General features: G+C 52.6%; 1 protein-coding gene across 2 annotated transcripts in view; it reads right to left on the reverse strand.

Annotated features, from left to right (window-relative positions):
* Nucleotides 1-17,376, reverse strand: part of LOC144800500 (vitamin D3 hydroxylase-associated protein-like) — a 344,212-nt gene that overhangs the window by 15,650 nt on the left and 311,186 nt on the right. For both annotated transcript variants that reach the window (XM_078671684.1, XM_078671685.1), the window contains exon 12: nt 5,559-5,598. In XM_078671684.1, the coding sequence (XP_078527810.1) occupies nt 5,559-5,598 (40 nt within the window). The remainder of the gene's footprint in view (nt 1-5,558; nt 5,599-17,376) is intronic.

The raw sequence follows: 17,376 nt of genomic DNA on the forward strand, positions 1-17,376 counted from the left end.
TGGGAATTCTGACTCCAGACACTTGCGTGCCGCTGGGAGCTGGAAGCGCAACGCATCGAGAAGAAGCGTGTCGCTGCCACAGCTGAAATCATCGCATCGCTGGAGAAGCGAGCCTTCGCTGCATCTCCTCGGAAGCGTGTGTTCATCGAAGCTGCCTGCTGTCGCATCACCGGAGAAGCTTGACGCCATCGTGAGAGTCGACATTGCATCACCGTAGAAGCGTGTCGCAGGGCCTGTCGCGGCTCCAAAGTACAGAGTCGGGGCATCATCTCATCGCTGCACCAAGGGCGCCATCTTTTCGCATCGCAACCGGATCATCGCATGGCATTCAGTCGCCATCTTGCACACCGCAAAAGGCCTACGCATCACCTTCGCACCGGTAGGAAGCACGACACATCCCCTACTCTGCGCAATCATTGAGGCACGAGTATCATCTCCCCCGGATCAGGGAACCGACGCATCTCCCCTTTTTCGATCCTTTTGTTTACTTTGCATTACGCATGCAGGTACTTTGTTGAAAACTTTGTCGCATTTATCATTAACTTGAACAAAGCAACTTTAATCATCTTTTAAGTAATCTTAAGTGTAGTATTGTGGATTTTTGTCGTTTGTGGTCTTGTGTTTAAGTCTATATAAAGAATACTTATTTTTATAAAACCTGTGTTGTGTCCATCTGTAGTGTTTTCACTGTATTACTGTGTATATTCACAAATGCTTAACACACTGCCTCAGAGATAAGCCTGTCTGCTCGTGCCAAGCTACCAGGGGGGTGAGCAGGGGTTATTAAGGAGTGCAATCCCCTTATCCTGACTTAGAAGTAAGGTGAATACCATTGCCAACTAGAGACCCCCAGATCTAACAAACTCCTGAAGGAACTCACACAGAATTCCTCCCAAAAATGTAGTAGACGTGTTTACCAAAGATACTCACATCAGGTTATTAGCTGGCCCTTATCAAACCATGAAATACAGCACGTGGGGTTTTTAGTAATTCAGAGAAGGGGAAGGCGCACTACCTGGTGTGAACGTTTAGTGTGTATCATAAGCTAGGTTATGGTGTGGTGCGGAAGGGCGAACGGAAAAGACCCCTTAACCGTTCAAAGTAGGTCTGTTACCAAACCTACGGGACAGTATAAAACAGCAAAAGCCCTCGCACACAACAAACAAGGTATATCAACAGTAATCATGCATTAAATGACAATATATGTATAAAGCCAAATAACACGACAGTTGCAGTTTCGTTCAGTTTCCTGGAAGATGTATGTATGTTTATTAGTTCCACAACCAGCCGACACGTGTTTTGTCGCGTGGGAACAACTCACTACAACTCCTCAGGGCTTAAGACACAACCTACACTCGTGTAGGTCTGGAGTGAAATTTCTACTGATTTGGATCGCGTCAATCGAAGTGATGATTGTAGACGGTTTATTTATAACTCCAAAGCGGTAGTATTCTTAGGAATGTAGAAATGAATGGTACACGGGATCTGAGTACTGAATCGGCCGTGCTTAATAAGTGTGAATATTCAATCAATCAATCAATCAAGGACATTTATAGAGCGCACTACTTACCCGGAGGGTCTCAAAGCGCTTGGGGGGGGGGGGTGCTGCTACTGCTCGAACAGCCAGGTCTTGAGTTTCTTCCTGAAGGAGAGGTGGTCTTGGGTCAGGCGTAGGTCGGTCGGGAGGGAGTTCCAGGTCTTGGCGGCCAGGTGGGAGAAGGACCTTCCTCCTGTTGTCGTTCTTCGGATGCGGGGGACGGCGGCGAGGGCGTGACTGGCTGATCGGAGGTGGCGTTTGGGAGCGTAGAAGTTGATGCGGTTGTTGAGGTAGCTCGGGCCTTGATCGTGTAGGCCTTTGTGTGCGTGGGTGAGGAGACGGAAGGTGATTCTCTTGTTGACGGGGAGCCAGTGCAGGTCTCTCAGATGTCAGGAGATGTGGCTGCGTCGGGGGATGTCGAGGATGAGTCTGGCTGAGGCATTCTGGATCCGCTGGAGTCTCTTCTGGAGCTTGGCGGTGGTTCCGGCGTAGAGGGCGTTGCCGTAGTCCAGTCGGCTGGTGACGAGGGCCTGGGTGACCGTCTTCCTGGTCTCGGTGGGGATCCACCGGAAGATCTTCCGTAGCATGCGCAGGATGTTGAAGCATGACGAGGAGACGGCGTTGACTTGTCTGGTCATGGAGAGGGAGGAGTCCAGGATGAAGCCCAGGTTGCGTGCGTGGTCTGTCGGTGTGGGTGCGGTGCCCAGGGCGGGGGGCCACCAGGAGTCGTCCCAGGCGGAGGGCGAGGAGCCCAGGATGAGGACTTCCGTCTTGTCTGAGTTCAGTTTCAGTCGGCTGGTCGTCATCCACTCGGCTACATCTTTCATCCCTTCGTGAAGGTTGGCTCTGGAAGCGGCGGGGTCGTTGGTCAGGGAGAGGATCAGCTGGGTGTCATCGGCGTAGGAGATGATGTTCAGGTTGTGTTGGCGTGCGATGGGCGCGAGGGGGCTCATGTAGACGTTGAAGAGGGTGGGGCTCAGCGAGGATCCTTGAGGGACGCCGCAGATGACTTCGGTGGCCTCTGACTTGTACGGTGGTAGACGGACTCTCTGTGTTCTTCCGTCGAGGAAGGAGACTATACATTCCAGTGCCTTCTCCTGAATTCCGACGTTGCTGAGGCGCTGCACTAGGGTGCGGTGGCAGACAGTGTCGAATGCCGCGGAGAGGTCTAGGAGGATGAGGGCCGCTGTTTCTCCGTTGTCCATCAGGGCTCGGATGTCATCGGTGGCAGCGATGAGGGCGGTCTCGGTGCTGTGGTTGGCTCGGAAGCCAGACTGTGAGGGGTCGAGGGATCCATTCGTCTCGAGGAAGGCAGCCAGCTGTTTGTTGACGGTCTTCTCGATGACTTTGGCTGGAAACGGGAGGAGCGAGATGGGGCGGTAGTTCTTGAGTTCGGTGGGGTCCGCTGTTGGTTTCTTTAGTAGAGCGCTGAGTTCGGCGTGCTTCCAGCTCTCCGGGAAGGTGGCGGTGTCGAAGGAGGTGTTGACGATGTCCCGCAGGTGGGGTGCGATGACAGCGTCAGCCTTGTTGAAGACGTGGTGAGGGCAGGGGTCGGTCGGAGATCCGGAGTGGATGGAGTTCATCATGCGGACGGTGTCAGCGGTGCTGATCGGAGTCCAGGCGCGGAGGGTGGTGGTGGGCGGCGTTGCTGCGGTCGTTGTGTGCGATGGTTGAATGCTGAAGCTGTTGTGTATGTCCGCGATCTTGTTGTGGAAGTAGGAGGCAAGGGAGTTGCAGAGGTCTTGCGATGGGGTGATGTCGTTTTTTCCGGCGTTGGGGTTGGAGAGCTCTTTCACGATGTTGAAGAGTTCCTTGCAGTTGTGTGCGTTGTTGTCCAGTCGGTCCTTGAATGCAGTTTTCTTGGTGGTGCGGATCAGTTGGTGGTGCTTCCGGGTGGCAAGCTTGAGGGTGGTCATGTTGTCCGGTGTTGGTTCCCTTCTCCAGACTTTCTCGAGGGCTCGGCAGTTCTTCTTGGAGCTCTTGAGTTCGTCGGTGAACCATGGGGCTTTCTTGCTGCCGGGTCTGCTGGGCGGGGTCCTCAGAGGGGCGAGTTCGTCCGCGCAGTTGCTGATCCACTTCGTGAGGTTGTCGGCGGCCTGGCTGGGGTTCGCTGAGCTGGCGGGAGGGTGCTAACTCAGGGAAGCAGCGAGCTGGTCGGCTGTGATCTTGTTCCAGCTACTTCGGGCAACCTGTTGCTGGTGGTGGTGGGTCGTCGTTCTTCTGAAGGTGAAGTGGACGCAGCTGTGGTCCGTCCAGTGGAGTCCTGTGGCGTGGCTGAAGGCGATGTCTTTGCTGGATGAGAAGACGGCGTCGAGTGTGTGTCCGGCGAGGTGGGTGGGGGTGGTCACCAGCTGCTTGAGTCCCAGGTTGGCGAGGTTTTCCAGCAGGGTGGTGGTGTTGCGGTCGTCGTTGTTCTCCAGGTGGAAGTTGAGGTCCCCGAGGAGGATGTAGTCGGCTGAGGGGAGGGCGAGCGGGCTGATGAAGTCGGCGATGTCCTCGCTGAATTGTGTGCGTGGTCCCGGGGGTCTGTAGATGAGGGTGCCTCTGAGGGTGGTCTTGGGGTTGGCGTGGATCTGGAAGTGCAGGTGTTCGGCGGGTGCGATGGTGTCGTCGGTGTTGGTCGTGATGCGGATGGTGTTCCTGTGAATGATGGCGATGCCTCCTCCTGTCTGGTTGACGCGGTCTCTCCGGATGATCTTGTAGCCGTCCGGGATGGCGATGGCGATGTCGGGCGCTGAGGAGGCGTTCATCCAGGTTTCCGTGAGGAAGGCGACGTCTGGGGCTGTGGTGTCGAGCAGGTTCCAGAGCTCGACGGCGTGTCTGTGGACGGAGCGGGTGTTGAGAGGATGCACTTCAGGTGGGTGCTGCTGGAGTTCGGCTTGGTGGGTGCTGGTGCAGTGCAGGTCCGGGTGCAGGAGAACTTGCAGGACTGGCAGATGAAGGGTCCGTGGGTGCGTCTCGGGGTGGCTCGGTAGCATCCAGGGGTTCGGCCGGCGTTGAGTGCGTTGAGGGTGGCGGCGTCGTACGTCCGGCGGGTGGGCTGGGGTCTGCGGGGGCCAGGGGTCTTGGCGCTGGGCACGGGCCAGGCGCGGACGGGCGTAGACGGGCTTACCTTTGGCGCACCTTCGGCGCTCAATCGGTGCTCCCGCTGCGCGCGTCCGCTGCGCGGTCGCTCTGGGGACGTCATAAGAAGGGAGCCGGTCGGGAGGGTCTGCGGGGAGGCGGGAGCGCGAGCCAATCGGCTGTCGGGGGGGCGGGGCCACGGGCTGGGGCGGCGGGAAAAGCTGGTGTGGGCTCGGCGGCCCTCGGGAGGCTGGGGCGGTGGCAAAAGCTGGTGTGGGCTCGGCGGCCCTCGGGAGGCTGGGGCTGCAGCAGCGGCAGCAGGCACAGGAGCGTGGGGGTGACCAGGCCGAAGCCCAAAGACCGGGAGGGGATCCACAAGCAAATTCCAATTCGCGTGGGTACAGTCTGAATCGGGTAGTATCGTCAGCGTGGCATCCCTCCTCCCTTAGTTTCCAACAACTGCAACTGCTGTGTTATTTGGCTTTATACATATATTGTCATTTACTGCATAATTACTGTTGATATACCTTGTTTGTTGTGTGCGAGGGCTTTTGCTGTTTTATACCTTATCAAACCGTAACTAGTCTTAAGTGAAAGAGAAGCCCAGAAACAGTACACAGAGGAATGGGTCAGATGAAGTGAGTGCATCAGGCCTACACGTTTCAGCTGCTACCCTGAAATGTTGGGCAGACTAACAACAAAGGAACTAAACTCTCCCAGTGGGGGGGTTACATTACAGGGTTGGTCCGTCAAAGAGATATTTGATTGTTGGTGGAAATCATGCAGCACTATCATTATTTGGCATCATTGCTGAGGCAGAAAATAACTAAACATTGCATTAAATGCTACAACTGCACATTAATCTAACAGCCAGAAAGTTGTAGAACTAACAAAATTACATTTTAAATCCTGTTCTCTTTTGCTGAGGTTCATGTTATCAAAACAAAAATGTAAATACCTGTATGGCAGCGTGTTGGGCCCAGAGCTCTTTTGCAGACCTATTTGGGTCAGAAGGAGTGTATGTCTTAGATCTTGAAAAAGCACATTCAATAATTGATGTTTACTTAAAGATAGCATTCCACATGCATTCCCAAAGAAGCCTGGGCGATAGGGTGTTGAAAATGCAGCTCAAAAAGAAATAGTCACAATGGAATATTGACTGGAGAAAATTAAACCAAATCCTGCACATTACTCTCAATTATGTAGGATCCCAATGGGGTTTTAAGTCCTTTCAAGTCACCGTTAGGTTTAAGAGTTGATACAAACATATTGGTAATGACGTAGATAACTTCTGAAATGTTTAAAACTGAACATTCCAAGATGGATAACGGTATTAGAAAGAGGGAAATGTAAACTGATCAAAGAGAGGGCAAATATCAAGTTATACTTCAAACTATGCATTTTGAGGATGAAGCCTCTTCATGACGAGATAGGATTTAAATACTTTAAGTGAATACTGCTTATCAAAAAGTGGAATCCAATGCTGATGTAGTGGTGATTGGATGCTTCAAATTCACATCAAATTGGTGACATGGCTTGACAGTTCGGGCTGGACTGTTCTCATGAGGCACAGGGTCAGACTGATTTGCATACAGCCTTGTCTGAACTGGGGTGGCCGAGTGAGCTAAAGAATGGCGATGGATTAAACCCAGATCAGTTGACTTGGGGTGAGTGTTTGATTGATTCAGATGCTCCGTCCATCACCACTCCCCTTTTGTACCGCTTTTGGCCGCCATAAGTGTGGCAGGGTATGCTCAGACGTGAGTCCCTTGCTCACTTTGCCACTGGATTCAAGCAAGCCGGGCTGAAGACGACTGTAATGCCAGAAACCGGTCCCCGGAAGCTTGTTTCCGGTCCAGGGAAGACATGGCTTGGCAGTTCGGGCTGGACTGTTCCCATGTGGCACAGGGTCAGACTGATTTGCATATAGCCATGTCTGAACTGGGGTGGCAAAGTGGGCTAAAGAACGGTGATGGATTAAACCCAGATCTTTTGACTGGGTGTGAGTGTTTGATTGATTCAGATGCTCCGTCCATCACCACCCCCTTTTGTACCACTTTTGGCCGCCATAAGTGTGGCAGGGTATTCTCAGCCGTGAGTCCCTTGCTCACTTTGCCACTGGATTCAAGCAAGCCGGGCTGAAGACGGCTGTAATGCCAGAAACCGGTCCCCGGAAGCTTGTTTCCGGTCCAGGGAAGACATGGCTTGGCAGTTCGGGCTGGACTGTTCCCATGAGGCACAGGGTCAGACTGATTTGCATATAGCCATGTCTGAACTGGGGTGGCAGAGTGGGCTAAAGAACGGTGATGGATTAAACCCAGATCTTTTGACTGGGTGTGAGTGTTTGATTGATTCAGATGCTCCGTCCATCACCACCCCCTTTTGTACTGCTTTTGGCCGCCATAAGTGTGGCAGGGTATGCTCAGACGTGAGTCCCTTGCTCACTTTGCCACTGGATTCAAGCTAGCCGGGCTGAAGAAGGCTGTAATGCCAGAAACCGGTCCCCGGAAGCTTGTTCCGGGTCCAGGGAAGACATGGCTTGGCAGTTCGGGCTGGACTGTTCCCATGAGGCACAGGGTCAGACTGATTTGCATATAGCCATGTCTGAACTGGGGTGGCAGAGTGGGCTCAATCAATCAATCAATCAAAGACATTTATAGAGCGCACTACTCACCCGGAGGGTCTCAAGGCGCTAGGGGGGGGGGGTGCTGCTACTGCTCGAACAGCCAGGTCTTGAGCTTCTTCCTGAAGGAGAGGTGGTCCTGGGTCAGGCGGAGGTGGGTCGGAAGGGAGTTCCAGGTCTTGGCGGCCAGGTAGGAGAAGGACCTTCCTCCTGTTGTCGCTCTTCGGATGCGGGGGACGGCGGCGAGGGCGTGGTTGGTCGATCGGAGGTGGCGTTTGGGAGCGTAGAAGTTGAGGCGGCTGTTGAGGTATCCTGGGCCTTGGTTGAGTAGGGCTTTGTGTGCGTGGGTGAGGAGCCGGAAGGTGATTCTTTTGTTGATCGGGAGCCAGTGCAGGTCTCTCAGGTGTCTGGAGATGTGGCTACGTCTGGGGACGTCGAGGATGAGTCTCGCCGAGGCGTTCTGGATCCGCTGGAGTCTCTTCTGGAGCTTGGCGGTGGTTCCGGCGTAGAGGGCGTTGCCGTAGTCCAGACGGCTGGTGACGAGGGCCTGGGTGACCGTCTTCCTGGTTTCGGTGGGGATCCACCGGAAGATCTTACGTAGCATGCGCAGGATGTTGAAACAGGACGAGGAGACGGCGTTGACTTGTCTGGTCATGGAGAGGGAGGAGTCCAGGATGAAGCCCAGGTTGCGTGCGTGGTCTGTCGGTTTGGGTGCGGTGCCCAGGGCGGGGGGCCACCAGGAGTCGTCCCAGGTGGAGGGCGAGGAGCCCAGGATGAGGACTTCCGTCTTGTCTGAGTTCAGTTTCAGGCGGCTGCTTGTCATCCACTCGACTACGTCTTTCATCCCTTCGTGAAGGTTCGCTCTGGCGGTGGCGGGGTCGTTGGTGAGGGAGAGAATCAGCTGGGTGTCGTCGGCGTAGGAGATGATGTTGAGGTTGTGTTGACGTGCGATGGCCGCGAGGGGGCTCATGTAGACGTTGAAGAGGGTGGGGCTCAGCGAGGATCCTTGAGGGACGCCGCAGATGACTCCGGTGGCTTCTGACTTTTACGGTGGTAGACGGACTCTCTGTGTTCTTCCGTCGAGGAAGGAGATGATCCATTCCAGTGCCTTCTCGTGGATTCCGACGTTGCTGAGGCGCTGCACTAGGGTGCGGTGGCAGACAGTGTCGAAAGCCGCGGAGAGGTCTAGGAGGATGAGGGCCGCTGTTTCTCCGTTGTCCATCAGGGCTCGGATGTCATCAGTGGCAGCGAGGAGGGCGGTCTCGGTGCTGTGGTTGGCTCGGAAGCCAGACTGTGAGGGGTCGAGGGATCCATTCGTCTCGAGGAAGGTGGCCAGCTGTTTGTTGACGATCTTCTCGATGACTTTGGCTGGAAACGGGAGGAGCGAGATGGGGCGGTAGTTCTTGAGTTCGGTGGGGTCCGCTGTAGGTTTCTTGAGTAGGGCGCTGAGTTCGGCGTGCTTCCAGCTCTCCGGGAAGGTGGCGGTGTCGAATGAGGTGTTGATGATGTCCCGCAGGTGGGGTGCGATGACAGCATCGGCCTTGTTGAAGACGTGGTGAGGGCAGGGGTCGGTTGGAGATCCGGAGTGGATGGAGTTCATCGTGCGGACGGTGTCTTCGGTGCTGATCGGCGTCCAGGCGCGGAGGGTGGTGGTGGGGGGCGGTGGTTCGGTCGTGGCGTGCGTCGGTTGAGTGCTGAAGCTGTTGTGTATGTCCGCGATCTTGTTGTGGAAGTAGGAGGCGAGGGAATTGCAGAGGTCTTGCGAAGGGGTGATGTCGTTGTTTCCGGCGTTGGGGTTGGAGAGCTCTTTCACGATGTTGAAGAGTTCCTTGCCGTTGTGTGCGTTGTTGTCCAGTCGGTCCTTGAATGCAGTTTTCTTGGTGGCGCGGATCAGTTGGTGGTGCTTCCGGGTGGCAAGCTTGAGGGTGGTCATGTTGTCCGGAGTTGGTTCCCTTCTCCAGACTTTCTCGAGAGCTCGGCAGTTCTTCTTGGAACTCATGAGTTCGTCGGTGAACCATGGGGCCTTCTTGCTGCCGGGTCTGTTGGGCGGGGTCCTCAGTGGGGCGAGTTCATCCGCGCAGTTGCTGATCCACTTCGTGAGGTTGTCGGCGGCCTGGCTGGGGTTCGCTGAGCTGGCGGGAGGGTGCTGGCTCAGGGAAGCGGCGAGCTGGTCGGCTGTGATCTTGTTGCAGCTTCTTCGAGCAGCCTGTTGCTGGTGGTGGTGGATCGTCGTTCTTCTGAAGGTGAAGTGGACGCAGCTGTGGTCCGTCCAGTGGAGTCCGGTGGTGTGGCTGAAGGTGATGTCTTTGCTGGATGAGAAGACGGCGTCGAGTGTGTGTCCGGCGAGGTGGGTGGGGGTGGACACCAGCTGCTTGAGACCGAGGTTGGCGAGGTTGTCGAGCAGGGTGGTGGTGTTGCGGTCGTTGTTGTTCTCCAGGTGGAAGTTGATGTCCCCCAGGAGGATGTAGTCGGTGGAGGGGAGGGCGTGCGGGCTGATGAAGTCGGCGATGTCCTCGCTGAACTGTGTGCGTGGTCCCGGGGGTCGGTAGATCAGGGTGCCTCTGAGGGTGGTTTTGGGGTCCGTGTGGATCTGGAAGTGCAGGTGTTCGGCGGTTGTCAGGGTGTCGTCGGTGTTGGTCTTGATGCGGATGGTGTCCCTGTAGATGATGGCGAGGCCTCCTCCAGTCTGGTTGTCGCGGTCTCTTCGGGTGATCTTGTAACCCTCTGGGATGGCGATGGCGATGTCGGGCGCTGAGGAGTCGTTCATCCAGGTTTCCGTGAGGAAGGCGACGTCTGGGTCTGTGGTGTCGAGCAGGTTCCAGAGCTCGACGGCGTGTCTGTGGACGGAGCGGGTGTTGATCAGGATGCACTTCAGGTGGTTGCTGCTGGTGCTCGGCTTGGTGGGTGCTGGTGTGGCGTGGGTCCGGTTGCAGGTGAACTTACAGGAGTGGCAGCTGAAGGATCCGTGGGTGCGTCTCGGTGTGGCTCGGTAGCAGCCCGGGGTTCGGCCGGTGTTGAGTGCGTTGAGTTTGATGGCGTCGTAGGTCCGGCGGGTCGGCTTCCGTCGGTGGGGGCCAGGGGTCCTGGCACTGGGCGCGGTCCAGGCGCGGACGGGCTTACCTTTGGCGCACCTTCGGCGCTCATTCGGTGCTCCCGCTGCGCGCGTCCGCTGCGCGGTCGCTCCGGGGGCGTCATATGAAGGGAGCCGGTAGGGAGGGTCTGCGGGGAGGCGGGAGCGGGCCGACCAATCGGCTGGCGGGGGGGCGGGGCCGCGGGCTGGCAGCGGCGGGAAAACGGGAGGCCGAGGCTCGGAGGGCGGCCCTGCGGCGGCTGGGGCAGCGTCAGCGGCGAGGATCAGGTGCAGCGGGCAGCAGGTAAGCAGGAAGGCAGAGGGGGCGACCAGGCCAGAGGCTAAAGAACGGTGATGGATTAAACCCAGATCTTTTGACTGGGTGTGAGTGTTTGATTGATTCAGATGCTCCGTCCATCACCACCCCCTTTTGTACCGCTTTTGGCCACCATAAGTGTGGCAGGGTATGCTATGACGTGAGTCCCTTGCTCACTTTGCCACTGGATTCAAGCACGCCGGGCTGAAGACGGCTGTAATGCCAGAAACCGGTCCCCGGAAGCTTGTTTCCGGTCCAGGGAAGACATGGCTTGGCAGTTTGGGCTGGACTGTTCCCATGAGGCACAGGGTCAGACTGATTTGCATATAGCCATATCTGAACTGGGGTGGCAGAGTGGGCTAAAGAACGGTGATGGATTAAACCCAGATCTTTTGACTGGGTGTGAGTGTTTGATTGATTCAGATGCTCCGTCCATCACCACCCCCTTTTGTACTGCAAAGTGATGTAGGCTAAAATTCCAGAATTGTGCCAAGGTGTTCGACATGACACAGTATGTTTTAAAATGTTACAAAGTCATCCAGTCAATTTCAAAGACTGCTTGTTTCATACATAAAACCAAAGGTAAACTCTGCTCACATAATTTGTGAGGGTTAATGCTTTTATTCTCTTCATGCATTAAAACAAGCATTGGAAATACACATTGCTTTGTCTTCTGTGTAGTGGAAAGTTTTATAACTAGCTTACAATGCAAAAACGGTGGAACATGGACAGTACCAGTGTACTTTATCCTACAGCAAACAATAAGTACAGGGTAGTTGGCAGTGGCAGGAGGAACATCACATGAATATCTCACTCATACAGGACTGGTACCACACAGGTAGCCTACACACTAAAGTGGAACTGGGAGGAGTAAAAGGACTGTTGCACACTCTCCCTACACATGCATAAACATTCAAGAAGCACAACACACCTGGAAGAAAAAGCCTATTACCACATATTCATGATCTCATATAGGATGATGAAACTCACCTTCCGAGTGTGGTATGGTTCATCAGTTAGTTCCACAACTATGACTGTAAACATCCAAGGGTATTACTGTTTATTGTTTATACAGTCTCCTAGTTATGGGTTCCCTAGTTTTGTTTAGGTTGCATCCCTTATGTCACCATTTATGTTCTCCCTTTGTTAAACTGTTACACCTATATAAAAATTATGAGTGGGTGAGCTACAAATATTTTTTACTGGTGTCTCCCTGTCACAAGATTAGAAACTGAGGGTAGAGCAACAGATCCTGTTTCTCTTTTCTGGAGCATGTTTTGAGTATTGAATACTGCCCCTCATGGGACAGGACGTTCATCAGGACTAGAGGCATCTCACATCAAATATAGTGGAAACGTCCTTGTTCATATGGCACCCTATGCAAATACACTCTATGAATCCTTTTCTTCTCCTTAAGCACTTTTAGCACCGTCATTCAGCAATCGAAACACACCTTTTTAGGACGCGCCTAGCGTTACTACGCTTGCGCTGCTCGCTTTGCGAAGCATGCAGTATTCAGTATAGCGTGGAATCTCCGCCCACTTTCCGCCCATCATTTTCATTGTCTGGTGTCTTATATGCTGCCTTCCGATTGGTTGGAGGCTTGGTAGTCCCTCCGTATGACAGCCATATCGTCATTTGTGTCCTTCCATGGCTACTGGCCCCTTTAAAGCACAGACTACTTCTTCCCGTGCACCCCCCCTGCTGTCCGATGCCTTCTCACCCGTCCGTTTGTGTCTCATTTTTAAAGGTCATTGCCTTGGCATAGGTGTATCAGATGGCTGCTAGCCACTGTGACACCGAGTTTTCAGCGCCCTGCTACCAGGCATGGTTGCTAGGCGTGTTAATCCAGTTGTTTCAAGTGAAGGGAACCAAGACAACACCTCCCAGGATGCAGTGGTAAAACCCTCAGCCTAACACCAGACGTGTGTGTGACACGGGGCTCTCAGGGAACCCTGGGCTGAGTTGGGATGTGTGGATGGGAGGGGGCTTTACTACCGATTACCTACCGAGACACCCTGTCTCCGGTGGCGTACGTCATAGCGATGATGCTATGAAGCCCTCTCTGGCGGTCTGCGGATAAATACTGCTGGCACCTGGACCGTGCCATCAAACCAGCTCAGTGCTTTGACTGGCATCGCAGGCAGTGTGCTCAGGGACATCTTAAGGATTTTGGGGGCTCTGGGCCAAACATATTTTGGGGGCTCCTGTTCAGAATTTTTTTTAATTAATGGTATAATTTGAGCCCGTTTACCATGCTTTTCCGCTTCCTCAGCTGCATTAGAAATCCAGTTTGCATCATATGCATTAGCCTATATATTCCCGATGTAAATTGACACACGCAGCTGACAGCGGTAGGATTTGGTGTTTCCTGTCCTTCTACTAGGTTTTTAATAATTTTTAAATTGTATATGTGTGGCTGAATTACTCTGTGCTTCCTAACAATTTCTCCTACCTACAAGCACTTGCACTTTACTGTATTCTGTTTGCCTACACCTCCTTAGCTGCTCTGATTCGCATCTTACTTTTCCTCCAGTTCTGGTCCGCCGAGGCTGATACACCAATTGTGTGGAGGGCTGGGGCTACTATCAGGCTCCTCACTTCCGCCCATGCACTTTCCACTTCCTCAGCTGCGTTAGCGATCCCGTTTAGCCTATATATTCCCGATGCAAAAGGACGCACCCAGGGGGCGCGCCGCTGGCCTGCCAAAGGGAAGCCCGTCTGCGCCCGGAGGCGTCCCGCGCCAGCCATAATGCCCAGTTGCCCTCCGGTGAATTTATTCCACTATATTACAATAGGGAAAAACTGCTTAGCCTTAGGCGCCTACCATTATGTCAGTGTCCTGCGGCTGATCCGAGCTTGGAGGTAGACTTTCGATGCAATAAGTGAGACTGGTCTCTCCTCCAGCCCAGGAAACTCGCACCCAAGAACCTCCCACGCAAATAAGAAATCAGAGGACTTAAAGGACACCCTTTTAAATTGTCGCTCTATGCAAAAGCATGAACCACACATTTATGACTTACTTTTAGACGAACAGCCTGATCTTTTATTTCTCACTGAGACCTGGCTGTCTGAAGCCTCCAACCCTACTATCACCTGGGTTATAAAATCCTTAGGAGGGACTGACCGTGTGGGAAGGGGGGGCGGTGTCGCCATAATTTATAATCAAAAACTAGACTGCTCTCTCATCCCGATGGAAAACATCGAAGACGCAGAGTCCTTAGGCTTCCGCTGTATCTTATCCCCAATTCGTAGCCTAGCTAGTTTTCTGATTTACAGAACTCCCTGTGCAATTGGAAATGTTATTACTTCGCTTAATACAGCCTCCCTGGACTTAAAAAACAAAAACTGCCTCATTCTGGAAGATTTCAATATACGTATGGACAATGGAAAATGCCCTCAAACAATTTCCTTGATGGAGACGCTGCAGGCCTGCAACATGTTTCCATCTATTTTTCGGCCACCCATGAGAAGAGCCATACCCTAGACCAAATCTTTAACAACTTTGACATATCAGTAAGCCTACCTCTTCCCATTACCTGGTCTGACCACCTCCTATTAAAATGAATCATTCCCAACTCTACCACAGCCACTCGGGCTAACGCAGGGCAGAGGGTCCCTGATTACAGAACATTCCATAAAATATCCATCCCGATGTTAACAAATGCCCTTGGTCGTTCCTCACCGGAGCTGTCTAGCTGTCCCGACTCAGATGCCCTCTGAATAGATTCAAGGCTCCGAACCAACATTGGTGCAGCGGTACCGGTTGGTTCCCGCTCCTCAAAGAGGTCGGCCCCACCAACTCCATGGTTTAACGATTCCCCCAGATATAGCAGAAATGGCGTAAATCCTACCTACCTGAGGACAGGAAGGTGTATAAAGACACCTTAAAAGATCATTACATTCTCGTGAAGGCAGCCAAGAAAAGCTTCTTTCAAACCATGATAGAAAATGCCCAAATAAGAGTAAGGAAATCTTTAGCATATTTAAAACCTTTACCGCCCGAAAGCTGGCACAAAGGAAGGAGTATGCACAGAAGAATGGCTAAGCAAATAGCTCAATTCTTCCACAAAAAGATCCAACAAGCCCTTACTAACATCTCAGAGGAAGAACTAACCTTCTACCTTAGTTCTAATAGCAAATTTCATATCTTGGATCCTCCATCTTTACTAACTTTCCCTGAGCTTGAAGAGTCACTAACCCTTCCACAAAGCATTAAGTGTGGCTCTCCTACCGACCCATGTCCAGTGAATATCCGGAACCTATTAGCCCCCACCATAAACCCCACGGTAAACCAGCTCTTTAATGCTTCCCTCTCCTCAGGCAGCATGCCGAAATTATGGAAGAATGCTAAGATTCTTCCACTGATAAAAAAGGCCAACGCCAAATTGACGGAGCCTGCCAACTACAGGCTAATCTCTCTTCTTACGGCCCTCTCCAAAGTATTAGAGAAGCGTGTAAACAAGGCCCTCCAAAAAACATTGAAGATGGGCAGCTCCTTCATGAGTCCCAATCCGGTTTTAGGGCTAACTACAGTACGGAGTCCACTCTGCTGGAAGTGACAGAATTTCTCACGGGTAAGCTGGACCAGGGAGGCAAGGCTGTTCTGATACTGCTCAATCTGTCGAGGCCTTCGATATGGTCCCACATGAGAGGCTCCTGGAGGGACTTGCTAACATCGGCCTGGGGGGGCCGCCTTAACATGGATGTCATCCTTCTTGGCAAATAGATGTCTTGACATCTGGCTCCCCCCTTTCTCATCCCCGGTTCCGGCCATGAATGTAGGTGTCCCACAGGGCTCCAGTCTCAGTCCTACCCTTTTTAATATATATCTCTCCCCCTTTGCATTTCTGGTAGAGGAAGAGGGTGGCAACATTATTTCCTATGCAGGGCCGGACTGGGCACCGGGCAATCCCCCGATGCGCCGCAGGGGTGGGGGCTGGTTTTGGGCCCATGGGGGCCGTTTTTGTTACAGGGCCGTTTTTGCAGCATAGCTGCAATATCGGCCCTGTAACAAAATCGGCCGAAAACTGGCCCTGGCAAAGAGCTCGGCGGCACCCCCAACACCCCCGGGGAGGGGGGGGCATCGGATCACTTGGCCAGTGCCGGTTTTGATTCCCACTCCGGCCCTGTTCCTATGCTGATGACACTCAGCTTATTTTTACATGTGAAAAAAGAACCGACTTTGACAGGGCAATGATTAGGTCTTGCCTCACAAAGGTTTTTAACTGACTTCCGATCAATCAGCTGAAGTGCAATCCTGACAAAACTGAAGTTGTTTTCTTTGGTAATCCAGAAACGCCTTACTGGAACTCTTAGTGGCCAAAAGATCTGCCGCCCCTGCCCGCGCAAATGGAGAAAGTCAGAAACTTAGGTATTGTCATAGACAAGACAATCTCCATGCGCTTTCAAATCCAAAATCCAACTCGTGCTTTGGCATACTCTGGATGCAAAAAAAATTGCTGTCACTGTCACTGCTTGAGAGCAGAAACATCGTGGTGCAGGCTCTGGTGACATCAAAGCTTGACTATGTCAACAGCTTGTACCTCGGTCTTCCCAAATCCTTTCTCCAGCGCCTACAAGTGGTACAAAACGCAGCGGCCTAAGCCCTCCTGAGATCTAAACCCAGATCTAGTATGACCCCTATTCTTAAGTCTCTACTATGGCTCCGCATAAAAGAACAGATCGACTTCAAAGCGATGACCATCTTCTTTGAAGCTTTCTAAGGCTTAGGAGCCGGCTTCCTAAATAAGCACGTTAATCGCTACTCAACATATAGACCCCTAAGATATTCCAATCCCAACCTGGCCATCATGCCTAAAATATGCTGTGCCCACACTGGAGGCGGGTCCCTCAGCCTTCTAGATGCTAAATTGTGGAATAGACTCCCTGAGTCTCTGAGACTAACCACAGACCTACTCTCTTTCATGAAGAACTTAAAAACCTGGCTTTTTAATAACTGATGGGTCTTTTATGCACGTTTTCCTCCCGCTGTCACGCGCCAGGACACTCTAGTCTGAGTAGCTACGCGCTTTATTAAATATACTATTTCATTTCATTTCATTAGGTCCCTGACAGTGCAAAGGAACACTCGTCCAAATTCTAAGGGCCTTATTTATGAGGCCATGCTTCACTTTTATGCTGCTGGTGCGTCACTTTTTGTGACGCACAGGCTGTGTAAAAAATGTGCCATGTTGCGCCCTATTTACAAAGTGACGAATCTAGGCAGATGCATCCCTTTGTAAACCCCAGCACCACATTTTACCTGTGCCAGGTATAATGTATCCAGGGTGGGTGTTCCTCCGCAAAAAGCCTCGTAGAAGTGGCGCATTGAAATCTAGGAGAACTCCGTGCGCCACTTCTAGGACGCCATTGCATCAATATCTTACACCTGCCTCTCAGCAGGTGTAAGACTAATACAGGCCCTTTCACATGGGGCTTGCCCCCTGTAAAAGGACACATTGCTGGAGTTGCATCTATTTTCAGACACACCTTAACAATGCATCACTTTTGCACCTACAAATACGTCAGAAATACTGACGTATTTGTAACTCCTTGCGACATTATGCGTCATACAGTAAATGTGACGCATCCATCATGTCGCAAGGAGGGCGCACTAAGAAGTGGCGCATCCCTGTTTTCACACAGCAATGCAGCACTTCTCACAAATATGGCCCTAAATGTGTTTAAATCTAATATTCAGGGATGGATGGTTATGTGTGTTTTCAATATTGTAACACAGCAGTAGCTCACCAATATTACTGCAA

This window comes from Lissotriton helveticus, chromosome 1_2 (genome assembly GCF_964261635.1).
Source record: "Lissotriton helveticus chromosome 1_2, aLisHel1.1, whole genome shotgun sequence".
NCBI lineage: Eukaryota > Metazoa > Chordata > Amphibia > Caudata > Salamandridae > Lissotriton > Lissotriton helveticus.